Source organism: Pelodiscus sinensis, unplaced genomic scaffold, assembly GCF_049634645.1.
Source record: "Pelodiscus sinensis isolate JC-2024 unplaced genomic scaffold, ASM4963464v1 ctg117, whole genome shotgun sequence".
Classification (NCBI taxonomy): Eukaryota; Metazoa; Chordata; order Testudines; family Trionychidae; genus Pelodiscus; species Pelodiscus sinensis.
The window spans coordinates 165118-188913 of record NW_027465911.1 but is presented as its reverse complement, the minus strand read 5'-3'; the positions used below and the strand labels follow the sequence as shown (position 1 = coordinate 188913).

Below are 23796 nucleotides of genomic sequence, written 5' to 3'. Positions count from 1 at the left end.
GCAGCAGTGATCTGGCTGCCCCCCTCAAAATCCAGTAACATGACAGCTAGTTAACAAGGAGCAATGCTTACGATATTTAATATGAAGTGAAATAAAAAAGAAAATTAACACTCCCCTTGGAGTACATGTACCTTTCTAACAGCTCATGCTAGCACTTGCTACTTCTGACTCCTAAGAGCCAGACCTCTACCACATAGCAATGATCTGGCCTTAATGCAATACAACTGACCATGTATTAATTAGTAACATGTGAGTTAAAAACGTATTAAGATCAGAGCTTTAGATCTCTGCAACACGCCAACAAAATCTTGTTGAAAGAACCCTTTTCTTTCTTACCTTAAGCCATTAACACCTAAGTCAGCTTTGTTGGAAATATGATCACACACGTGTCCTGGCACACGCATACCCCCTGCAGCCTGCCCCCAACCCAGACAGCCAGAGGGGACTGCAGCAAGCGAGTCAGACACCCCAAACAAACAAACTGGTCCGGCCTCCACCTCACTGCACAGATGCCAGCACCCAAACCCCTCCTCATTTTTGTCGCTCTTTTGTAGTGCTGAGGTCCCTTTTTTGAGACGGGGTTCTGGGTGGAGGCGTCGCGTGGATTTATTCAGTGGCAGAAGAGATTCTCTGTTGCACTTTGTGCGCTCACATGAAGGCAGGCAACTGAAAAGTAGAGAATGTTCTAAGGGCTTTGGTACCAAGGTCTGAATACTCAGATGGGAGGCCCGGAGCCTGAACCACGGATGTTGCTATAACAGGCTGCACAGAACCGGTGGAGTGAGGCTACTGGGTGGGACCAGCGGAAGGGCAGAGCTGGTTGTGTTTGCAGGGCAGGGGTGCAGTGTGTGACAGCCAGCGGGGCGGCGCATTAGTAACATTGAGATGACTCAGTGCCCTCGGCTCTCGCTGGAGTGGTTCCCGGCTCTTGCAAGAGGAATGCAGCCGTGGGAGTGAATTCCGGCTGCCTGGGCAGGGCGCTGAGGGTGCCTTCAAACTGCTCAGGGTGACGGGCGAGGCTGCACAGAGACACGTCAGCCGTGGGTCAGTTTTCAGAGCGGAGGGCCCCAGGGGCGCAAGGGCCAGGGCTGCTCGCCCGCGATCTGGGGAAGGGGGAGGTGGCAACGATAGAAAGGACTCAAGACGGTACAACCTGAAGCGCCACAAAGGGACCCCCCAGCCCTGGGCGCCAGGGCAGCGCCAGGGCAGAGCCGCTAAATACAGAGCGATGCACACTAGAAGCCATCAGCCCCACTCTGCCTGCCGGACGGTGGAGTCTCAATGTCCTGACCTGCCCCAGGACTGCAGGATTCATGGAGGCCAGCTCCACCCGTGACTGCTAATCTCGGTCAGGGCGGGCCCTGGCCTCATGCTCTGGGGGCCCCGAGGCCTCTGGCAGCCAGACGCAGGGATGGGGGACAAAGGGAGCTTGCTCTGTTCGGATCCATTCCTCCGGCCAGGAAGGCTGCCGGCAGACGGGCGCCGGGCTCGTGGGCCATTGGCTGACCCAGCCTGCCTGCTCCTGCACCGTGTCTCCGGCTGGGACTGAAAGCGGCGGCTCTGCCCCCGGTGGGGTGGAGGGAGTGTGGCCGCGTGAGCTCTGCCGGGGAGCTGGGGCCATTCACCCCCGGAGGGATCGGAAACGCCCTCCCTTGGGAAGCTGAGCGTGCGGTGTCCCTGGCCACGCCCACGCTTGCAGGGGGCGGCAGGTTGTGCAGCCGTGGCCGCGTGGCAGCGCCGCCCCCGATGTGTGCGGTGCGGAGAGCGTGGCACGTGGGCCAAGCGCCTGGCTGGGCCCTGGCCAAGGAGCGGGCTGATTGCTCCCTCCTGCCTTTCCATGCAGATCCCCCGCAACGACGCCTTCAACGCAGACGCGGTGCTGGAGGCCTGTGTCCTTGGCGCGTCGGAGCCATGCCTCTATGTCCCGGGCACGTCCTGCCTGTTCCTGGGGGCTGGCCACAGCAGCACGGAGGGGAGCGCGGCCCGCCAGCCTCCCACGGTGAGCGTGCAGCCCGGTGCTGACGGCAAACGGCCCACACCCGCCCCCAGCTCAGCGCCTGGCCCGCTGGGCCCACTGGCACGGCCTGCCCTGGCCGGGACACTGAGCACTAGGCCGTGCTGTCTCCACTCTGACCGGAGAGCTGAGAGGTCACCTGCCCCAGAGCACGGCACGTGACCCCTGGCTTCTGGGAGGAGTCAGGCCCCCTCTCTCCCCAGTCGCAACAGTCCCTGCCCCTCCCTGTGTTCTCGCCTCCCTTCCCTTCCAGCTCCCTGGCCGCGGGGCCTGAGCTGTGTCCGCCTCAGCAGGGATGCAGCGTCTGGCTGTGTGCGCCTGTGTGCGTGTGAGGGGTCACGTGGAGTTCATGGCAGGGATGTCCATGTGTGTGATGGGAGTGTGTGTGTAGAGGGGGGGGTCTGTGTGTGTGCCTTTGTGTGCGTGAGGTGTGGGGGGATGCCTGTGTGTGGGGGAGGTTCATGTGGGGGGTGTGTGGCCATGTGTGGGGGGAGACGTCTAGGTGTGTGGGGGAGATGTCTCTGTGTGTGTTTGTGTGTGTATGTGAGGTGTGTTTGTGAGGGTATCCGTGTGTGTGTGTGTCCGAGTGTGTATCTGGGGGGGAATGCGGGTGTCCGTGTGTGTGTGTGTCTGTGTGTGTGTCCGAGGTGCGTGTGCGGGTGTCCGTGTGTATATGTCAGGGGTGTGGGTGTGCGTGCGTGGGTGTGAGATGTCGGTGTGTCCCCGTGCGTGTAAGATGTGCGCGTGTCCACGTGTGTATGGTCTGGTCGGAGCCGCAGCCCCAGCCTGGGACTTCCCAAGCTCCCTGCCTGCATCTCGCCTGCTCCGGACCCAGCCCAGCCCAAACGTTGGCCCCAGGCTGGAGCTGCTCCTGGTGCAGGGCCCTGCACCGGCACATTCACACCCAGCGCCTGCATCCCCAGGATCCCGCGCCAGACGGGCCTTGCCAGGAAGACGCCCCGGAGCCTCGCGCAGCCCCTCGCTCCCATGCCGCCCTCCCACCCCCCCGGGTTCCCCGAGAGCTGCAGGACTCCGTGCACCGCACCTCGCCAGCCACGACCCGGAGCCAGATCTCCCAGGTAAGAGCCTGGACCGGCGCCGAGCGGGCGTGGGAAAGGCAGCAGGTCCCCTGCTGGGTCTGCTCTCCCCTGGGTCTGGGCGGGGGCAGGGTACCTGAGGGCTGGGCGGGGGGCAGGGTACCTGTGGGCCGGGCAGGACCCGTCTGCAGGGTTGTAGGGTCTTTTGCCAGGGAAGAGCCTTCCCCAGTAACGCCCTTGTCCCCTGTGTATGGCCCGTCCCATGCGGCGCGCCCGTGCCCAGCGCACCGCACCACACTGCCCCAGCCAGGGCTCACCCTGTTGGCCAGGCCAGGCGGGTCTGTGTGTCAGGTGTGTGTCCGTATGGCTGTGAGATGTGTGAGTGTCTGTGTGTGAGGTTCATGGGTGTGCGGTATCTGTATGTGTCCGTGTGTGTATGGGGGGGATGTCTGTGCATGTGTGCGTGGGTTCATGTGCGTGATGTGTATGTGTGTGTGTGAAATGTCCGTGTGTGTGTGTGTGTGTGTGTGTGAGGGGTGTGTGTGTGTGTGTGTGTGAGGTATGGTGCCCATGTGTGTGTGTGAGGCGTGTGTCTGTCCATGTGTGTGTGCCCATGTGCGTGTGTGAGGCGTGTGTCTGTCTGTGTGTGTGTGCCCATGTGCGTGTGTGAGGCGTGTGTCTGTCCGTGTGTGTGTGCCCATGTGTGTGTGTGAGGCGTGTGTCTGTCTGTGTGTGCCCATGTGCGTGTGTGAGGCGTGTGTCTGTCTGTGTGTGTGTGCCCATGTGTGTGTGTGAGGCGTGTGTCTGTCCGTGTGTGTGTGCCCATGTGCGTGTGTGAGGCGTGTGTCTGTGTGTGTGTGTGCCCATGTGCGTGTGTGAGGCGTGTGTCTGTCTGTGTGTGTGTGTGCCCATGTGCATGTGTGAGGCGTGTGTCTGTCTGTGTGTGTGTGTGTGCCCATGTGCGTGTGTGAGGCGTGTGTCTGTCTGTGTGTGTGTGCCCATGTGCGTGTGTCTGTCTGTGTGTGTGTGCCCATGTGCGTGTGTGAGGCGTGTGTCTGTCTGTGTGTGTGTGCCCATGTGCGTGTGTGAGGCGTGTGTCTGTCTGTGTGTGTGTGTGTGTGAGCCGCGGCCCCCGTCTGGGACTTTCCCCTCTCCCAGCGGGTCCGTGCTCCAGACCCAGCCCAGCCCAAACCCAGGGCCCCAGGCTGGAGCTGCTCCCGGCGCAGGGCTGCCCTGGCGGTTGCCCCATGGGCTTGGCCTGCCCCGCACTGGCTGCTCCTGGTGCAGGGCCCTGCACCGGCACATTCACACCCAGCGCCTGCGTCCCCAGGCTCCCGCGCCAGACGGGCCTTGCCAGGAAGACGCCCCAGAGCCTCGCGCAGCCCCTCGCTCCCGTGCCGCCCTCCCACCCCCCCGGGCTCCCCGAGAGCTGCAGCACTCCGTGCACCGCACCTCGCCAGCCACGACCCGGAGCCAGATCTCCCAGGTAAGAGCCTGGACCGGCGCCGAGCGGGCACGGGAAAGGCAGCAGGTCCCCTGCTGGGTCTGCTCTCCCCTTGGCCTGGCCTGCAGCAGGGATTCCGTGGGCCAGCGGAGGGCAGAGGTCACGTGGGCCGGTGGGGGCAGAGGTCACGTGGGCCGGTGGGGGCAGAGATCCCGTGGGCCGGTGGGGGCAGAGATCCCGTGGGCCGGTGGGGGCAGAGGTCACGTGGGCCGGTGGGGGCAGAGATCCCGTGGGCCGGTGGGGGCAGAGGTCACGTGGGCCGTCTAGGGGCAGGGATCCCGTGGGCCGTCTAGGGGCAGGGTTCCCGTGGGCCGTCTGGGGGCAGGGTTCCCGTGTGCCGGTGGGGGCAGGGATCCCGTGGGCCGTCTAGGGGCAGGGATCCCGTGGGCCGTCTAGGGGCAGGGATCCCGTGGGCCGTCTAGGGGCAGGGATCCCGTGGGCCGTCTAGGGGCAGGGATCCCGTGGGCCGTCTAGGGGCAGGGATCCCGTGGGCCGTCTAGGGGCAGGGATCCCGTGGGCCGTCTAGGGGCAGGGTTCCCGTGGGCCGTCTAGGGGCAGGGATCCCGTGGGCCGTCTGGGGGCAGGGATCCCGTGGGCCGTCTAGGGGCAGGGATCCCGTGGGCCGTCTAGGGGCAGGGATCCCGTGGGCCGTCTAGAGGCAGGGATCCCGTGGGCCGTCTAGGGGCAGGGATCCCGTGGGCCGTCTAGGGGCAGGGATCCCGTGGGCCGTCTAGGGGCAGGGATCCCGTGGGCCGTCTAGGGGCAGGGATCCCGTGGGCCGTCTAGGGGCAGGGATCCCGTGGGCCGTCTGGGGGCAGGGATCCCGTGGGCCGTCTAGGGGCAGGGATCCCGTGGGCCGTCTAGGGGCAGGGATCCCGTGCTGCGTACCCAGAACTGCCTGGCACCTGGGTGTTACCCCGTTATCGACGGTAAGAAGCCCCAAGCCCGGCGTCTCCGCTCAGGCACCGACCGGAGTGTCTGGCACAGGATGCATGGCAGCGCCCAGCCCGTGCCGGGCGTGTGCAGGCTCCAGGGAGGGCAGCAGCCCGGCCGTCCCGTTTGTGTTGGCTTTGTCCCAGACTCCTCCACCCCGTCCCCAGGCTCAGTCCGTCCTTGGTTCCTTTGCTTGGCGCCCAGGAAAGCCAGGCAGGGCTGCCCCCCCCCGAGCATGGGTAGTGGGGACGGGGCGCCCCACAGCAAACCTCTTCCTGCAGACGGGGACCCGCGCCACAGCCCGTCCCAGAGCGCCGCGCCGGGGGTGGCTGGGCTCCTGGCTCCGCGCAGGACTCACCTCCGCGTTCCGGCCCCCACTTCCCTCCTCCACGCTGGGCAGGTCTCTGGCTCCTTGCTCGCACCGGTGGACCAGGCCTGCTGTGAGATGGGTGCTGGTCCAGTCCCCCCCCCCGGCCTGTGTCCCCGCGCTCCCACTGCAGCCGACGACAGCGTGGAGAGTCACCCGCTCCTCTCTCCCCAGGCTCCCACGCCAGACGGGCCTTCCCTGCAGGACGCCCCGGAGCCTCGCGCAGTCAGCAGCTCCCGTGTCGCCCTCCCACCCCCCCGGGCTTCTAAACTGCTGCAGGACTATGTGTGCCGCACATCGCTGGCCACGATCCGGAGCCAGATCTCCCAGGTAAGGGCTTGGACCGGCGCCGAGCGGGCGTGGGAAAGGCAGCAGGTCCCCTGCTGGGTCTGCTTTCTGCTCCACCTGGCTGGGGGCAGGGATCCCGTGGGCCAAGCGGGGGCAGGGATCCCGTGGGCCAAGCGGGGGCAGAGATTCCGGGGCTGGCGGGTGCAGAGATTCTGGGGCTGGCGGGGGCAGGGATCCTGTGGGCCGGTGGGGGTAGGGATTCCGGGGCCGGCGGAGGCAGGGATCCCGTGGACTAGTGGGGGTGGGGATTCCTGGGCTGGCGGGGGCAGGGATCCCATGGGCTGGCGGGGGCAGGGATCCCATGGGCTGGCGGGGGCAGGGATCCCGTGGGCTGGCGGGGGCAGGGGTGCTGTGGTTTGGCAGCTGGCCGGCAGGCTGGGCAGTGATGCTGTGGTGCTGCCGGGGCTGTGGCCGTGGCCGTGGCCCGTGGCATGTGGTGGGAGGGAGGGCGGAAGGAGGGGACTCTCGCGGGGGCAGCAGCCTGTGCAAGGTGAATAAATCCCTTGTGCCCAGGCTCGCCAGGCAGCCACAGCAGCCAGCCAGAGCCAGCACAGCAGCCTCCGGAGCCCGTCGTCCTCGCGGCAGGTCGGCCCCTCCCCCTCTCGGCACATCAGCCAGCTCTCCCAGGTGAGCCCAGGGCTGAGCAAACCTGCCTGGGGCGCCCGCGCAAACACCCGCCAGCCTCGCTCAGTGTCCCTCCGGCCGCCGGCGCAGGCTCAGCACGTCCCTTCCCCGCCTGCCGGCCGCACGGCCTCCTTCCCTCCAGACTCAGCGGCCCTCGTGGCAGCCCCCGCCCGCAGGCCACAGGAGTTCCTTGGTGGGGTTGCATGGCTTAGCTGGGGCACGGGAGGCAGAGCAGCCAGGCAGCCCGGGGCCCCTCGGTGCGGGAGGCGGAGCGGCCGGGCAGGCCGGGGCCCCTCGGTGCGGGAGGCAGAGCAGCCAGGCAGCCCGGGGCCCCTCGGTGCGGGAGGCGGAGCGGCCGGGCAGCCCGGGGCCCCTCGGTGCGGGAGGCGGAGCGGCCGGGCAGCCCGGGGCCCCTCGGTGCGGGAGGCGGAGCGGCCGGGCAGCCCGGGGCCCCTCGGTGCGGGAGGCGGAGCGGCCGGGCAGCCCGGGGCCCCTCGGTGCGGGAGGCGGAGCGGCCGGGCACCCCGGGGCCCCTCGGTGCGGGAGGCGGAGCGGCCGGGCACCCCGGGGCCCCTCGGTGCGGGAGGCGGAGCGGCCGGGCAGCCCGGGGCCCCTCGGTGCGGGAGGCGGAGCGGCCGGGCAGCCCGGGACCCCAGGAAGTGCAGAGCATGTTCGTCTGGCATCTTACCAAAGGAATGATTTTTGAGGATGGGGTGGCTTTGCACACTGCCCTTGCCCACAGGCTCCTCTCCTGCAGCCTGGCCCAGTTCCCGCCACGAGTGATGGTTGCGGAGCGGCTGTGCGGCCCGGCCCGGTTCCCCTGGGCGGTGGTTGCGGAGCGGCTGTGCGGCCCGGCCCGGTTCCCCTCGCCGGTGGTTGAGGAGCGGCTGTGCGGCCCGGCCGGGTTCCCCTTGCCAGTGGTTGAGGAGCGGCTGTGCGGCCCGGTCCGGTTCCCCGGGGCGGTGGTTGCGGAGCGCCTGTGCGGCCCGGCCCGGTTCCCCTCGCCGGTGGTTGCGGAGCGGCTGTGCAGCCCGGCCCGGTTCCCCTCGCCGGTGGTTGCGGCGCGGCTGTGCGGCCCGGCCCGGTTCCGTTCGGCGGTGGTTGCGGAGCGGCTGTGCGGCCCGGCCCGGTTCCCCTCGCCGGTGGTTGCGGAGCGGCTGTGCGGCCCGGCCCGGTTCCCCTGGGCGGTGGTTGCGGAGCGGCTGTGCGGCCCGGCCCGGTTCTCCTGGGCGGTGGTTGCGGAGCGGCTGTGCGGCCCGGCCCGGTTCTCCTGGGCGGTGGTTGCGGAGCGGCTGTGCGGCCCGGCCCGGTTCCCCTTGCCGGTGGTTGCGGCGCGGCTGTGCGGCCCGGCCCGGTTCCCCTGGGCGGTGGTTGCGGAGCGGCTGTGCGGCCCGGCCCGGTTCCGTTCGGCGGTGGTTGCGGAGCGGCTGTGAGGCCCGGCCTGGTTCCCCTGGGCGGTGGTTGAGGAGCGGCTGTGCGGCCCGGTCCGGTTCCCCTTGGCGGTGGTTGCGGAGCGGCTGTGCGGCCCGGCCCGGTTCCCCTGGGCGATGGTTGAGGAGCGGCTGTGCGGCCCGGCCCGGTTCCCCTCGCCGGTGGTTGAGGAGCGGCTGTGCGGCCCGGCCCGGTTCTCCTGGGTGGTGGTTGCGGAGCGGCTGTGCAGCCCGGCCCGGTTCCCCGGGGCGGTGGTTGAGGAGCGGCTGTGCGGCCCGGCCCGGTTCCCCTGGGCGGTGGTTGCGGAGCGGCTGTGCGGCCCGGCCCGGTTCCCCTGGGCGGTGGTTGAGGAGCGGCTTTGCGGCCCGGCCCGGTTCCCCTGGGCGGTGGTTGCGGAGCGGCTGTGCGGCCCGGTCCGGTTCCCCTCGCCAGTGGTTGAGGAGCAGCTGTGCGGCCCGGCCCGGTTCCCCTCGCCGGTGGTTGAGGAGCGGCTGTGCGGCCCGGCCCGGTTCCCCTCGCCGGTGGTTGAGGAGCGGCTGTGCGGCCCGGCCCGGTTCCGTTCGGCGGTGGTTGAGGAGCGGCTGTGCGGCCTGGCACGGTTCCCCTGGGCGGTAGTTGCGGAGCGGCTGTGCGGCCCGGCCTGGTTCCCCGGGGCGGTGGTTGCGGAGCGGCTGTGCGGCCCGGCCTGGTTCCCCTGGGCGGTGGTTGAGGAGCGGCTGTGCGGCCCGGCCTGGTTCCCCTGGGCGGTGGTTGAGGAGCGGCTATGCGGCCCGGCCCGGTTCCCCTCGCCGGTGGTTGCGGAGCGGCTGTGAGGCCCGGCCAGGTTCCCCTGGGCGGTAGTTGCGGAGCGGCTGTGCGGCCCGGCCCGGTTCTCCTGGGCGGTGGTTGCGGAGCGGCTGTGCGGCCCGGCCCGGTTCTCCTGGGCGGTGGTTGCGGAGCGGCTGTGCGGCCCGGCCCGGTTCTCCTGGGCGGTGGTTGCGGAGCGGCTGTGCGGCCCGGCCCGGTTCCCCTCGCCGGTGGTTGCGGCGCGGCTGTGCGGCCCGGCCCGGTTCCGTTCGGCGGTGGTTGCGGAGCGGCTGTGCGGCCCGGCCCGGTTCCCCTCGCCGGTGGTTGAGGAGCGGCTGTGCGGCCCGGCCTGGTTCCCCTGGGCGGTGGTTGCGGAGCGGCTGTGCGGCCCGGCCCGGTTCTGTTCGGCGGTGGTTGCGGAGCGGCTGTGAGGCCCGGCCTGGTTCCCCTGGGCGGTGGTTGAGGAGCGGCTGTGCGGCCCGGTCCGGTTCCCCTGGGCGGTGGTTGAGGAGCGGCTGTGCGGCCCGGCCTGGTTCCCCGGGGCGGTGGTTGAGGAGCGGCTGTGCAGCCCGGCCTGGTTCCCCTGGGCGGTGGTTGCGGAGCGGCTGTGCGGCCCGGTCCGGTTCCCCTCGCCAGTGGTTGAGGAGCAGCTGTGCGGCCCGGCCCGGTTCCCCTCGCCGGTGGTTGAGGAGCGGCTCTGCGGCCCGGCCCGGTTCCTCTCGCCGGTGGTTGCGGAGCGGCTGTGCGGCCCGGCCCGGTTCCCCTCGCCAGTGGTCGAGGAGCGGCTGTGCAGCCCGGCCCGGTTCCCCTCGCCGGTGGTTGAGGAGCGGCTGTGCGGCCCGGCCCGGTTCCCCTCGCCGGTGGTTGCGGAGCGGCTGTGCGGCCTGGCCCGGTTCCCCTGGGCGGTGGTTGAGGAGCGGCTGTGCGGCCCGGCCCGGTTCCCCTCGCCGGTGGTTGAGGAGCGGCTGTGCGGCCCGGCCCGGTTCCCCTGGGCGGTGGTTGCGGAGCGGCTGTGCGGCCCGGCCCGGTTCCGTTCGGCGGTGGTTGCGGAGCGGCTGTGAGGCCCGGCCTGGTTCCCCTGGGCGGTGGTTGAGGAGCTGCTGTGCGGCCCGGTCCGGTTCCCCTGGGCGGTGGTTGAGGAGCGGCTGTGCGGCCCGGCCCGGTTCCCCTCGCCGGTGGTTGAGGAGCGGCTGTGCGGCCCGGCCCGGTTCCCCTGGGCGGTGGTTGCGGAGCGGCTGTGCGGCCCGGCCCGGTTCCGTTCGGCGGTGGTTGCGGAGCGGCTGTGAGGCCCGGCCTGGTTCCCCTGGGCGATGGTTGAGGAGCGGCTGTGCGGCCCGGTCCGGTTCCCCTTGGCGGTGGTTGCGGAGCGGCTGTGCGGCCCGGCCCGGTTCCCCTTGGCGGTGGTTGAGGAGCGGCTGTGCGGCCCGGCCCGGTTCCCCTCGCCGGTGGTTGAGGAGCGGCTGTGCGGCCCGTCCCGGTTCTCCTGGGCGGTGGTTGCGGAGCGGCTGTGCAGCCCGGCCCGGTTCCCCGGGGCGGTGGTTGAGGAGCGGCTGTGCGGCCCGGCCCGGTTCCCCTGGGCGGTGATTGCGGAGCGGCTGTGCGGCCCGGCCCGGTTCCCCTGGGCGGTGGTTGCGGAGCGGCTTTGCGGCCCGGCCCGGTTCCCCTGGGCGGTGGTTGCGGAGCGGCTGTGCGGCCCGGTCCGGTTCCCCTCGCCAGTGGTTGAGGAGCAGCTGTGCGGCCCGGCCCGGTTCCCCTCGCCGGTGGTTGAGGAGCGGCTGTGCGGCCCGGCCCGGTTCCCCTCGCCGGTGGTTGAGGAGCGGCTGTGCGGCCCGGCCCGGTTCCGTTCGGCGGTGGTTGAGGAGCGGCTGTGCGGCCCGGCCCGGTTCCCCTGGGCGGTAGTTGCGGAGCGGCTGTGCGGCCCGGCCTGGTTCCCCGGGGCGGTGGTTGCGGAGCGGCTGTGCGGCCCGGCCTGGTTCCCCTGGGCGGTGGTTGAGGAGCGGCTGTGCAGCCCGGCCTGGTTCCCCTGGGCGGTGGTTGAGGAGCGGCTATGCGGCCCGGCCCGGTTCCCCTCGCCGGTGGTTGCGGAGCGGCTGTGAGGCCCGGCTAGGTTCCCCTGGGCGGTAGTTGCGGAGCGGCTGTGCGGCCCGGCCCGGTTCTCCTGGGCGGTGGTTGCGGAGCGGCTGTGCGGCCCGGTCCGGTACTCCTGGGCGGTGGTTGCGGAGTGGCTGTGCGGCCCGGCCCGGTTCCCCTCGCCGGTGGTTGCGGCGCGGCTGTGCGGCCCGGCCCGGTTCCGTTCGGCGGTGGTTGCGGAGCGGCTGTGCGGCCCGGCCCGGTTCCCCTCGCCGGTGGTTGAGGAGCGGCTGTGCGGCCCGGCCCGGTTCCCCTGGGCGGTGGTTGCGGAGCGGCTGTGCGGCCCGGCCCGGTTCTGTTCGGCGGTGGTTGCGGAGCGGCTGTGAGGCCCGGCCTGGTTCCCCTGGGCGGTGGTTGAGGAGCGGCTGTGCGGCCCGGTCCGGTTCCCCTGGGCGGTGGTTGAGGAGCGGCTGTGCGGCCCGGCCTGGTTCCCCGGGGCGGTGGTTGAGGAGCGGCTGTGCAGCCCGGCCTGGTTCCCCTGGGCGGTGGTTGCGGAGCGGCTGTGCGGCCCGGTCCGGTTCCCCTCGCCAGTGGTTGAGGAGCAGCTGTGCGGCCCGGCCCGGTTCCCCTCGCCGGTGGTTGAGGAGCGGCTGTGCGGCCCGGCCCGGTTCCCCTCGCCGGTGGTTGCGGAGCGGCTGTGCGGCCCGGCCCGGTTCCCCTCGCCAGTGGTCGAGGAGCGGCTGTGCGGCCCGGCCCGGTTCCCCTCGCCGCTGGTTGAGGAGCGGCTGTGCGGCCCGGCCCGGTTCCCCTCGCCGGTGGTTGCGGAGCGGCTGTGCGGCCCGGCCCGGTTCCCCTGGGCGGTGGTTGAGGAGCGGCTGTGCGGCCCGGCCCGGTTCCCCTCGCCGGTGGTTGAGGAGCGGCTGTGCGGCCCGGCCCGGTTCCCCTGGGCGGTGGTTGCGGAGCGGCTGTGCGGCCCGGCCCGGTTCCGTTCGGCGGTGGTTGCGGAGCGGCTGTGAGGCCCGGCCTGGTTCCCCTGGGCGGTGGTTGAGCAGCGGCTGTGCGGCCCGGTCCGGTTCCCCTGGGCGGTGGTTGAGGAGCGGCTGTGCGGCCCGGCCCGGTTCCCTTCGCCGGTGGTTGAGGAGCGGCTGTGCGGCCCGGCCCGGTTCCCCTTGGCGGTGGTTGCGGAGCGGCTGTGCGGCCCGGCCCGGTTCCCCTTGGCGGTGGTTGAGGAGCGGCTGTGCGGCCCGGCCCGGTTCCCCTCGCCGGTGGTTGAGGAGCGGCTGTGCGGCCCGGCCCGGTTCTCCTGGGCGGTGGTTGCGGAGCGGCTGTGCAGCCCGGCCCGGTTCCCCGGGGCGGTGGTTGAGGAGCGGCTGTGCGGCCCGGCCCGGTTCCCCTGGGCGGTGGTTGCGGAGCGGCTGTGCGGCCCGGCCCGGTTCCCCTGGGCGGTGGTTGCGGAGCGGCTTTGCGGCCCGGCCCGGTTCCCCTGGGCGGTGGTTGCGGAGCGGCTGTGCGGCCCGGTCCGGTTCCCCTCGCCAGTGGTTGAGGAGCGGCTGTGCGGCCCGGCCCGGTTCCCCTCGCCGGTGGTTGAGGAGCGGCTGTGCGGCCCGGCCCGGTTCCCCTCGCCGGTGGTTGAGGAGCGGCTGTGCGGCCCGGCCCGGTTCCCCTGGGCGGTAGTTGCGGAGCGGCTGTGTGGCCCGGCCTGGTTCCCCGGGGCGGTGGTTGCGGAGCGGCTGTGCGGCCCGGCCTGGTTCCCCTGGGCGGTGGTTGAGGAGCGGCTGTGCAGCCCGGCCTGGTTCCCCTGGGCGGTGGTTGAGGAGCGGCTATGCGGCCCGGCCCGGTTCCCCTCGCCGGTGGTTGCGGAGCGGCTGTGAGGCCCGGCCAGGTTCCCCTGGGCGGTAGTTGCGGAGCGGCTGTGCGGCCCGGCCCGGTTCTCCTGGGCGGTGGTTGCGGAGCGGCTGTGCGGCCCGGCCCGGTTCTCCTGGGCGGTGGTTGCGGAGCGGCTGTGCGGCCCGGCCCGGTTCTCCTGGGCGGTGGTTGCGGAGCGGCTGTGCGGCCCGGCCCGGTTCCCCTCGCCGGTGGTTGCGGCGCGGCTGTGCGGCCCGGCCCGGTTCCGTTCGGCGGTGGTTGCGGAGCGGCTGTGCGGCCCGGCCCGGTTCCCCTCGCCGGTGGTTGAGGAGCGGCTGTGCGGCCCGGCCCGGTTCCCCTCGCCGGTGGTTGCGGAGCGGCTGTGCGGCCCGGCCCGGTTCTGTTCGGCGGTGGTTGCGGAGCGGCTGTGAGGCCCGGCCTGGTTCCCCTGGGCGGTGGTTGAGGAGCGGCTGTGCGGCCCGGTCCGGTTCCCCTGGGCGGTGGTTGAGGAGCGGCTGTGCGGCCCGGCCTGGTTCCCCGGGGCGGTGGTTGAGGAGCGGCTGTGCAGCCCGGCCTGGTTCCCCTGGGCGGTGGTTGCGGAGCGGCTGTGCGGCCCGGTCCGGTTCCCCTCGCCAGTGGTTGAGGAGCGGCTGTGCGGCCCGGCCCGGTTCCCCTCGCCGGTGGTTGCGGAGCGACTGTGCGGCCCGGCCCGGTTCCCCTCGCCAGTGGTCGAGGAGCGGCTGTGCGGCCCGGCCCGGTTCCCCTCGCCGGTGGTCGAGGAGCGGCTGTGCGGCCCGGCCCGGTTCCCCTCGCCGGTGGTTGCGGAGCGGCTGTGCGGCCCGGCCCGGTTCCCCTGGGCGGTGGTTGAGGAGCGGCTGTGCGGCCCGGCCCGGTTCCCCTCGCCGGTGGTTGAGGAGCGGCTGTGCGGCCCGGCCCGGTTCCCCTGGGCGGTGGTTGCGGAGCGGCTGTGCGGCCCGGCCCGGTTCCGTTCGGCGGTGGTTGCGGAGCGGCTGTGAGGCCCGGCCTGGTTCCCCTGGGCGGTGGTTGAGGAGCGGCTGTGCGGCCCGGTCCGGTTCCCCTTGGCGGTGGTTGCGGAGCGGCTGTGCGGCCCGGCCCGGTTCCCCTGGGCGGTGGTTGCGGAGCGGCTGTGCGGCCCGGCCCGGTTCCGTTCGGCGGTGGTTGCGGAGCGGCTGTGAGGCCCGGCCTGGTTCCCCTGGGCGGTGGTTGAGGAGCGGCTGTGCGGCCCGGTCCGGTTCCCCTTGGCGGTGGTTGCGGAGCGACTGTGCGGCCCGGCCCGGTTCCCCTCGCCAGTGGTCGAGGAGCGGCTGTGCGGCCCGGCCCGGTTCCCCTCGCCGGTGGTCGAGGAGCGGCTGTGCGGCCCGGCCCGGTTCCCCTCGCCGGTGGTTGCGGAGCGGCTGTGCGGCCCGGCCCGGTTCCCCTGGGCGGTGGTTGAGGAGCGGCTGTGCGGCCCGGCCCGGTTCCCCTCGCCGGTGGTTGAGGAGCGGCTGTGCGGCCCGGCCCGGTTCTCCTGGGCGGTGGTTGCGGAGCGGCTGTGCAGCCCGGCCCGGTTCCCCGGGGCGGTGGTTGAGGAGCGGCTGTGCGGCCCGGCCCGGTTCCCCTGGGCGGTGGTTGCGGAGCGGCTGTGCGGCCCGGCCCGGTTCCCCTGGGCGGTGGTTGCGGAGCGGCTTTGCGGCCCGGCCCGGTTCCCCTGGGCGGTGGTTGCGGAGCGGCTGTGCGGCCCAGTCCGGTTCCCCTCGCCAGTGGTTGAGGAGCAGCTGTGCGGCCCGGCCCGGTTCCCCTCGCCGGTGGTTGAGGAGCGGCTGTGCGGCCCGGCCCGGTTCCCCTCGCCGGTGGTTGAGGAGCGGCTGTGCGGCCCGGCCCGGTTCCGTTCGGCGGTGGTTGAGGAGCGGCTGTGCGGCCCGGCCCGGTTCCCCTGGGCGGTAGTTGCGGAGCGGCTGTGCGGCCCGGCCTGGTTCCCCGGGGCGGTGGTTGCAGAGCGGCTGTGCGGCCCGGCCTGGTTCCCCTGGGCGGTGGTTGAGGAGCGGCTGTGCAGCCCGGCCTGGTTCCCCTGGGCGGTGGTTGAGGAGCGGCTATGCGGCCCGGCCCGGTTCCCCTCGCCGGTGGTTGCGGAGCGGCTGTGAGGCCCGGCCAGGTTCCCCTGGGCGGTAGTTGCGGAGCGGCTGTGCGGCCCGGCCCGGTTCTCCTGGGCGGTGGTTGCGGAGCGGCTGTGCGGCCCGGCCCGGTTCTCCTGGGCGGTGGTTGCGGAGCGGCTGTGCGGCCCGGCCCGGTTCTCCTGGGCGGTGGTTGCGGAGCGGCTGTGCGGCCCGGCCCGGTTCCCCTCGCCGGTGGTTGAGGAGCGGCTGTGCGGCCCGGCCCGGTTCCCCTCGCCGGTGGTTGCGGAGCGGCTGTGAGGCCCTGCCCGGTTCCCCTGGGCGGTAGTTGCGGAGCGGCTGTGCGGCCCGGCCTGGTTCCCCTGGGCGGTGGTTGCGGAGCGACTGTGCGGCCCGGCCTGGTTCCCCTGGGCGGTGGTTGCGGAGCGGCTGTGCGGCCCGGTCCGGTTCCCCTGGGCGGTGGTTGCGGAGCGGCTGCGCGGCCCGGCCCGGTTCCCCTCGCCAGTGGTTGAGGAGCAGCTGTGCGGCCCGGCCCGGTTCCCCTCGCCGGTGGTTGAGGAGCGGCTGTGCGGCCCGGTCCGGTTCCCCTCGCCAGTGGTTGAGGAGCGGCTGTGCGGCCTGGGCCGGTTCCCCTCGCCGGTGGTTGCGGAGCGGCTGTGCGGCCCGGCCCGGTTCCCCTGGGCGGTGGTTGCGGAGCGGCTGTGCGGCCCAGCCCGGTTCCCCTCGCCGGTGTTTGAGGAGCGGCTGTGCGGCCCGGCCCGGTTCCCCTGGGCGGTGGTTGCGGAGTGGCTGTGCGGCCCGGCCCGGTTCCGTTTGGCGGTGGTTGCGGAGCGGCTGTGCGGCCCGGCCCGGTTCCCCTGGGCGGTGGTTGCGGAGCGGCTGTGCGGCCCGGCCCGGTTCCCCTGGGCGGTGGTTGCGGAGCGGCTGTGCGGCCCGGACCGGTTCCCCTCGCCGGTGGTTGAGGAGCGGCTGTGCGGCCCGGCCCGGTTCTCCTGGGCGGTGGTTGCGGAGCGGCTGTGCGGCCCGGCCCGGTTCTCCTGGGCGGTGGTTGCGGAGCGGCTGTGCGGCCCGGCCCGGTTCTCCTGGGCGGTGGTTGCGGAGTGGCTGTGCGGCCCGGCCCGGTTCCCCTCGCCGGTGGTTGAGGAGCGGCTGTGCGGTCCGGCCCGGTTCCCCTGGGCGGTGGTTGCGGAGCGGCTGTGCGGCCCGGCCCGGTTCCCCTGGGCGGTGGTTGCGGAGCGGCTGTGCGGTTCCCCGGCCCGGTTCCGTTTGGCGGTGGTTGCGGAGCGGCTGTGCGGTTTCCCGGGGCGGTGGTTGCGGAGCGGCTGTGCGGTTCCCCGGGGCGGTGGTCTGCCCTACTCCTGGGGAGCCAGCTGCTCTGAGTCGCTTGGGTTCCGTCTCTCAGGACCGGTCTTACCTCCGAGCCCGCCGGCTGACGTCCGGCTCCGTGCCCAACTCGGTGGTGCTGCAGCAGTTGCGGAGCCAGGAGGAGGTGGAGTCGCTGGTGGCCATGTGGATGGTCGAGGTAGGGCAGCGTGGCTGGTCTGGGGAGGACTCGCGCTCCCTAGGCAGAGCGCCCGACACCCCCCCGCTCTCCGACCGCCCCTTCTGCGTTCGGCCCTTCCCGAGTCTCCCCGGTTCCTGCCCTGCAGTGAGGCTCAGCAGCCGGGGGTGCAGGGAGCCGGCTGGGGCGCTGGCCTGGGCCCCAGGGGAAGCGCAGGGGCCTGCAGGCTGAGCCTGAGCCCTCTCAATGCACAAAGCCAAGAGGAGCCTGGAGCCGCCTGTCCACAGACCGAGGGTGGCGCCCGAGCTCGCTCCGGAGAGCAGAGTCCTGTGGCCAGTGCTAGTCTCCCCCTGCTCCTCCGTCCTGGGCAACCGGGCAGCCTCCCCCGCAGAGCCAGGCCCGATGGCTCTGTCCCAGCCGGCGCCCTGGAGTCCCAAGGTCAGGCCCCTGCGCCAGTGGAGAGCTGGCCAGGCTCTTCTCACGGGTCTTGTCAGCTCCCGGCCACCTGCCCTCCCCACCTCTGTTTCCCGCCCCTCCTGGCCGCCTGCTCCCCCTACCCCCGTCCCCCGCCCCTCCTGGCCGCCTGCTCCCCCTACCCCCGTCCCCCGCCCCTCCTGGCCGCCTGCTCCCCCTACCCCCGTCCCCCGCCCCTCCTGGCCGCCTGCTCCCCCTACCCCCGTCCCCCGCCCCTCCTGGCCGCCTGCTCCCCCTACCCCTGTCCCCCGCCCCTCCCAGACGCCTGCCCCCCTGTCCTCTGCCCCCCCCCGGCTGCCTGCCTCCCCGCCATCCCCTGCTCCTCCCAGCCACCTGCCCCCCACTCCCGTCCTCTGCCCCCCCCGGCCGCCTGCCCCCCCCATCCCCTGCTCCTCCCGGCCACCTGCCCACCCCCGCCCCTCCTGGACGTGTGTCCCCCCGTCCCCTGCCCCCTCCTGGCTGCCTGCCCCCCCCGTCTCTGCCCCTTCCGGCCACCTGCCCTCCGCACCTCTGTTTCCCGCCCCTCCTGGCCGCCTGCTCCCCCTACCCCTGTCCCCCGCCCCTCCTGGCCGCCTGCTCCCCCTACCCCCGTCCCCCGCCCCTCCTGGCCGCCTGCTCCCCCTACCCCCGTCCCCCGCCCCTCCTGGCCGCCTGCTCCCCCTACCCCCGTCCCCCGCCCCTCCTGGCCGCCTGCTCCCCCTACCCCCGTCCCCCGCCCCTCCTGGCCGCCTGCTCCCCCTACCCCTGTCCCCCGCCCCTCCTGGCCGCCTGCTCCCCCTACCCCTGTCCCCCGCCCCTCCTGGCCGCCTGCTCCCCCTACCCCTGTCCCCCGCCCCTCCTGGCCGCCTGCTCCCCCTACCCCTGTCCCCCGCCCCTCCCGGCCACCTGCCCTCCGCACCTCTGTTTCCCGCCCCTCCTGGCCGCCTGCTCCCCCTACCCCTGTCCCCCGCCCCTCCTGGCCGCCTGCTCCCCCTACCCCCGTCCCCCGCCCCTCGTCCCCCGCCCCTCCTGGCCGCCTGCTCCCCCTACCCCCGTCCCCCGCCCCTCCTGGCCGCCTGCTCCCCCTACCCCTGTCCCCCGCTCCTCCTGGCCGCCTGCTCCCCCTACCCCTGTCCCCCGCCCCTCCTGGCCGCCTGCTCCCCCTACCCCCGTCCCCCGCCCCTCCTGGCCGCCTGCTCCCCCTACCCCCGTCCCCCGCCCCTCCTGGCCGCCTGCTCCCCCTACCCCCGTCCCCCGCCCCTCCTGGCCGCCTGCTCCCCCTACCCCCGTCCCCCGCCCCTCCTGGCCGCCTGCTCCCCCTACCCCCGTCCCCCGCCCCTCCTGGCCGCCTGCTCCCCCTACCCCTGTCCCCCGCCCCTCCTGGCCGCCTGCTCCCCCTACCCCTGTCCCCCGCCCCTCCCGGACGCCTGCCCCCCTGTCCTCTGCCCCCCCCGGCTGCCTGCCTCCCCGCCATCCCCTGCTCCTCCCAGCCACCTGCCCCCCCCACTACCGTCCTCTGCCCCCCCCGGCCGCCTGCCCCCCCCCATTCCCTGCTCCTCCCGGCCACCTGCCCCCCCACTCCCGTCCTCTGCCCCCCCCCCGGCTGCCTGCCTCCCCGCCATCCCCTGCTCCTCCCGGCCACCTGCCCCCCCCACTCCCGTCCTCTGCCCCCCCCGGCCACCTGCCCCCCCCATTCCCTGCTCCTCCCGGCCACCTGCCCACCCCCGCCCCTCCTGGACGTGTGTCCCCCCGTCCCCTGCCCCCTCCTGGCTGCCTGCCCCCCCCGTCTCTGCCCCTCCCGGCCGCCTGTCCCTGTGACAGACCGGGCCGGATCTGGGCACAGCTGAGGGCATCTGCTCAGGGCGAATTGCTCAAATTCGGGGCTCTCTATAGCCCCCAGACTGGAGACCTTCCCAAATAGGCCACACACCAGTCCCACAGAGAGCTTCAGCTGCCTGCCTGGCCAGACAGAAGCCTCACGAGCAAAACCCCCTGACACCCCAGCAATATCCGTGCCTCAGATGGCCCTGGGCTTATACACAGGTGGGGGGGTCTTAGAACCCAATCCCACCTACCCCGAGCAAGTTCTGTCCGGTTCCAAGAAACCAGCCACAGATCCCTGATCAATTTACCCTCTGGACCTTACCCACAGATCCCGCTGGGCCAATCCTTTAGCATCTAACAACTAAAGAAAAGCCCGAGAGCGAGGTTGTTAAAGTATCCTACATTCCATGCATCGAATCTCCCAGTTCTCGCTGCAGGCTCTAGCAGAGATGTTACAGCTGCTGGTTTAATAAAAGTCCTTGGTGCACATCCTATGTCCGGATGGGTCCACAGGTCTTCCGGCTCGTGAATCCCTGCGAGGCCGCATCTGGGGTCAGGAGCAGATCTGAAGACAAGATGGAGGCTCCCACATGGCCTCTTTATCCCTCCTTCATGGTCTCTTCTTGGCTGCAGCAGGTCACCTGGCCCGCGGCCTGTCCCTGTGTCCCTGCTGGTAGCCCCTAGGTATCAGTCCCCATTCTTGGGGTGTGTCCTTGGCCTGTGGAGGGCTGTTGTTCCACGGAGACTTGCTCATTAGCAGGTCCATGGGCTGAGCTGCTTCGCCCATTGCTCAACCACAAAGGGTCTGTCTACACTAGCCCCTAGTTCGAACTAGGGAGGCTAATGGAGGCTTTCGAAGTTGCAAATCAAGCCCAGGATTTAAATATCCCGCGCTTGATTTGTGTCTTCCCGGCCGAGCGCCGTTTTTGAAATGTACAAGTCCGGACTAACCGTCTTGCAGGAGGAATAACAGGCAGTTTGATTTAGGGCTTTAATACGAAATACCGGGTCCCTGCCACGTGTAGACGCGGGCGGATAGTCCGGACTTGTACATTTCAAAAATGGCGCCCGGCCGGGAAGACGCAAATCAAGCGCGGGATATTTAAATCCTGGGCTTGATTTGCAACTTCGAAAGCCTCCCTAGTTCGAACTAAGGGGCTAGTGTAGACAGACCCACACAGAGAAACATTCGGTAGCCACACAAAGCACATGCTTATAACTTCACACACAGACATTATACATCTATGGAATCAGTAGAAGATGAGCTTTCATTTGACACCCCACATGGCCCCCTTTGTACCAACTTTTGGGGCAAACACCCCCCCCCATGGGTACAGCAGTGATCCGGATGCTCCCCTCAAAATCCAGTAAATGAATGGAGCTGCCTATCTCCTAGAACTGGAAGGGACCTTGCAAGGTCATTGAGTCCAGTCCCCTGCCTTCACAGCAGGACCAAGTACCAGCCCTGACAAATTTTTGCCCCAAATCCCTAAATGGCCTCTGCAAGGATTGAACTCACAACCCTGGGTTTAGCAGGCCAATGCTCAAACCACTGAGCTATCCCTCCCCCCTAAACATGACCCTCCCAGCCCCCTACCCTCCAGCCCGTGCCCCTCTCAGCCGCCTGCCCCACCGTCCCATGCCCCTCCCAGCCACCTGCCCCCCCATTCTATGCCCTTCCCAGCCTCCTGGCCTCCCCAGCATTCAGAGGCGGTGAGCTTGCCCCTTTTGGGTCTCTGTGGCCTGCGCTGGGCCGGGGCAGGGGCTGCAGCAGGCCGAAAGGGCAGCTCCTCGTTGCAGGAGGCGGGAGAGGCTGGCCCGGAGTGGGGGCAGGAGCTGGAGGAAGAGGACGAGGCGGCCTGGCGAGCGGCCACTCCGGAGGAGAGCTCCCGCCTCTCCCTGCCTGTGCCCCAGGGGAAGGAGGTAAGCGGGGCCGCCGGCCGCTGGTGGGAGACCCGCGCTCGGGGAGGGGGGTGGTTGGGCAGCAGGGCCAGCCCCAGCCAGGAGTCAGTCGGGGTCGTGCCAGGGGCTGTCTGCGGAGGGCGTCTCTGGCACGCAGGAGCCGGTAGCCAGGGGGAAGCGCCGCTCCCTGCGTGGGCCTTTCACCCGGCCCCGAGCCCTCTGGCCGCAGGGCTCCTTGCCCGGGGCTCCCGCCTTGCAGCCCAGCCTGCTGCCCGCATGGCTCTGGGTGGCTGTGCCGAGCAGTCTGCACCCACCTGCTCTCTGCTCGCCCAGGCCAGGGAGGGTCAGAGCCGGGGTGATGGGGAAAGTCGGGCTGGGGGAGGCAAGACTCCAGCCCCGCCCCCATGGGAGCCAAGCCGCCCACGCCCTGCTCTATGGTCCTGGAGCACGGGGGCGGGGGAGCAACACTCCACCCCCGGTAGGTGTGGGCGGGGCCAGGCTGGTGGTTTGGGAAGGCAAAGCCCCCCCCCGCCTAGCGCTTTCCCACCGCCCTGCAGCCTCCTCTACCTCCCTGGCTGCTGCGGCCTCTGGCTGCCAGGCCGGCTCTCCAGGCCTCCGCTCCCTGCCGAGCCCTCCCCGCCTGGCAACCCACTGGGCCCCGTGCCTGGGAGTGTGCGGAGAACGCGCCGCCCCGCTCACTGCTTCCGGGCTGCACCCAGCTTGTGTTTGCGCAGCGGCCCTCTGCGTCCCTGCGCTCCCGGCCTCGCTCCTCGGGGCACCTTCCTCCGGCTGCGCTGGAACGCGCCTCCTTCAGCACAGCACCTGCCACGGCGGGTCTGGGAGCTCCCCCAGGCGTGTGGCGCCCGCAGCTGCTCCAGCCACGTTTCGCCTGGTCTGCAGCCCCTTGACCGGCCCTTCCGGTAAGCAGATTTCACTCCCGCCAACATCAGCTGCATGGAGTGTGGGTAGCGATGCCCCGCCAGCCTTTCCCTCCTCCCGCCGCTCTCTCATCCACGTGGGAAGGGCAGCGGGAAGGGGCGAGATACTCGCCGTTCTTTAACATCTTTTCACTGCACTCCTGCCCGTCAAGGAGGCATCGAATAACAACTGAGGAATCTCTCCGAGGGAAGGCAGCGATGGATGGTGATCGCTCTGCTGCTGTTACCTGCACAGCGTGTGCCGTGTTTGTCTTCCTCCCAGAAGAAAGAAGGGATTTCATCTGCACCAAGTGCAAGCTGGTCGCCATTTTGGAGGAAAAAATTAGAGGACTGGAGGCCCAAGTGTCGACCCTACGTTCTATCAGAGAGGATGCAGACGTCCTCGACAGAAGGCAGCGTTTAATCCTGAAGAGCCAGTGAGGGCAGTACAGGACCAGGAAGAGAACTGGCAGCATGGAACCTCTAGAAGAAGAAGGCCAACTCAGGCATCCCCCATTCCTGTAGAGGTAAGTAACCGCTTTCAGGCTTTCTCCACAGGCTCTGCAGTGCTGAATGCTTTGGCAGGGACCTCTCAGGGAAGAAACTGCAAGAGAACACCATCTACCGGAAGGCATGGGATGCATAGTCCTTGAGATGGGGGTTCCATGACCACCCCCCCAAAAGAAGAAGACGGGTGGTGGTGGTCAGGGACTCCCTCCTAAGAGGGACTGAGCCATCCCTCTGCCGTCCGGACCTGCAATCTCGAGAGGTGAGCTGCTTGCCGGGAGCTCGCACTCAGGATGTGACCGAGAGTCTTCCCAAAGTGATCAAGTCTTCGGATCGCTGCCCCTTCCTGCTTCTCCACGTGGGAACTAGCGATACGGCCAAGAACGACCTTGAGCAGGTCACTGCAGGTTATGTAGCGCTGGGAAGAAGGATCAAGGAATTCGGAGCGCAAGTGGTGTTCTCCTCCATCCTCCCTGTTGAAGGGAAAGGACTGGGCAGGGATGGTCGAATTGAGGACGTAAATGCGTGGTTGCGCAGGTGGTGTCGCAGAGAGGGCTTTGGTTTCTTCGACCACGGGACTCTGTTCCGGGCGCAAGGATTGTTAGGAAGAGATGGGAGTAACAGTTAATCTGAACTAAGGATTTGAACTGCCACGTGTAGCTGCGGGCAGTTCATTCGGACTAAGGGGGTTTTAAAAATGGCGGCCGGATGGGAACATGCAAATAAAGCCTGGGATATTTAAATCCCGGGCTTCATTTGCAACCCCAGTTCCCTGATTCGCCTCCCTAGCTCGAATTAACGAGCTCGTGTAGACATACCCTGTGGGAAGGAGGTGGGCAGCCCGTGGTGGGGAAAGAACAGGTTAGGAACGATTTAGAAAAGCTAAACGTACACAAATCCATGGCACCCGAGGGCACTGAGGGGGTTGGCAAATGAAGCCCTGAGCGGACACCCTCAGCTGTGCCCAGACCCAGCCTGGTCGTCACCTCCCAACACACCATCCCTGAACGAAGGCGTTTTCAATGAAAAGTAAAACAAAAGACGCTCTTGTGGGTCTGTCTCCACTGACACCCTCGTCCGAACTACGGTGGCTCATGTCGGCATTCGAATGGGCAAATGAAGCCGGGATTTAAATCTCCCAAGATCTCGGCAGCAGGCTGCACCAAGCCGTGTCATTGACCAGAAGAACATCAGAGCAGCCAGACTGGGTCAGACCCTCCAGCCCAGTGTCTGTCAGCCCACAGCAGCCAGCGCCAGGTGCCCCGGAGGGAGGGAACAGAGCAGGGAAGCATCACGTGACCCCTCCCCTGTCGCCCATTCCCAGCTTCTGACAAACAGGCCGGGGACACCCTCCCTGCCCATCCTGGCTAGCAGCCATTGATGCACCTGTCCTCCATGAATATAGCTACCGCTTTTCTGAACCCTGTTAAAGTCGTGGTCTTCACAACATCCTCAGGCAAGGAGTTCCACAGGTTAACTGTGCGCTGTGTGAAGAAAAACTTCCTTTGGTTTGTTTTAAAACCTGCTGCCTGTTCATTTCGTTTGGTGACCCCTAATTCTTATATTGTGGGAACAACTTTTCCTTATTTACCTTTTCCACACCACTCATGATTTTATAGCCC

General features: G+C 69.9%; 1 protein-coding gene across 1 annotated transcript in view; it reads left to right on the top strand.

The window, feature by feature from the left end:
• WDR97 (WD repeat domain 97) overlaps positions 1-23796 on the top strand; it is a 76574-nt gene that overhangs the window by 37690 nt on the left and 15088 nt on the right. Inside the window, exons 12-18 of the mRNA XM_075916594.1 lie at positions 1844-1999; positions 2938-3093; positions 4382-4537; positions 6030-6185; positions 6717-6830; positions 16473-16592; positions 20649-20771. Of these exons, the coding sequence (XP_075772709.1) occupies positions 1844-1999; positions 2938-3093; positions 4382-4537; positions 6030-6185; positions 6717-6830; positions 16473-16592; positions 20649-20771 (981 nt within the window). The remainder of the gene's footprint in view (positions 1-1843; positions 2000-2937; positions 3094-4381; positions 4538-6029; positions 6186-6716; positions 6831-16472; positions 16593-20648; positions 20772-23796) is intronic.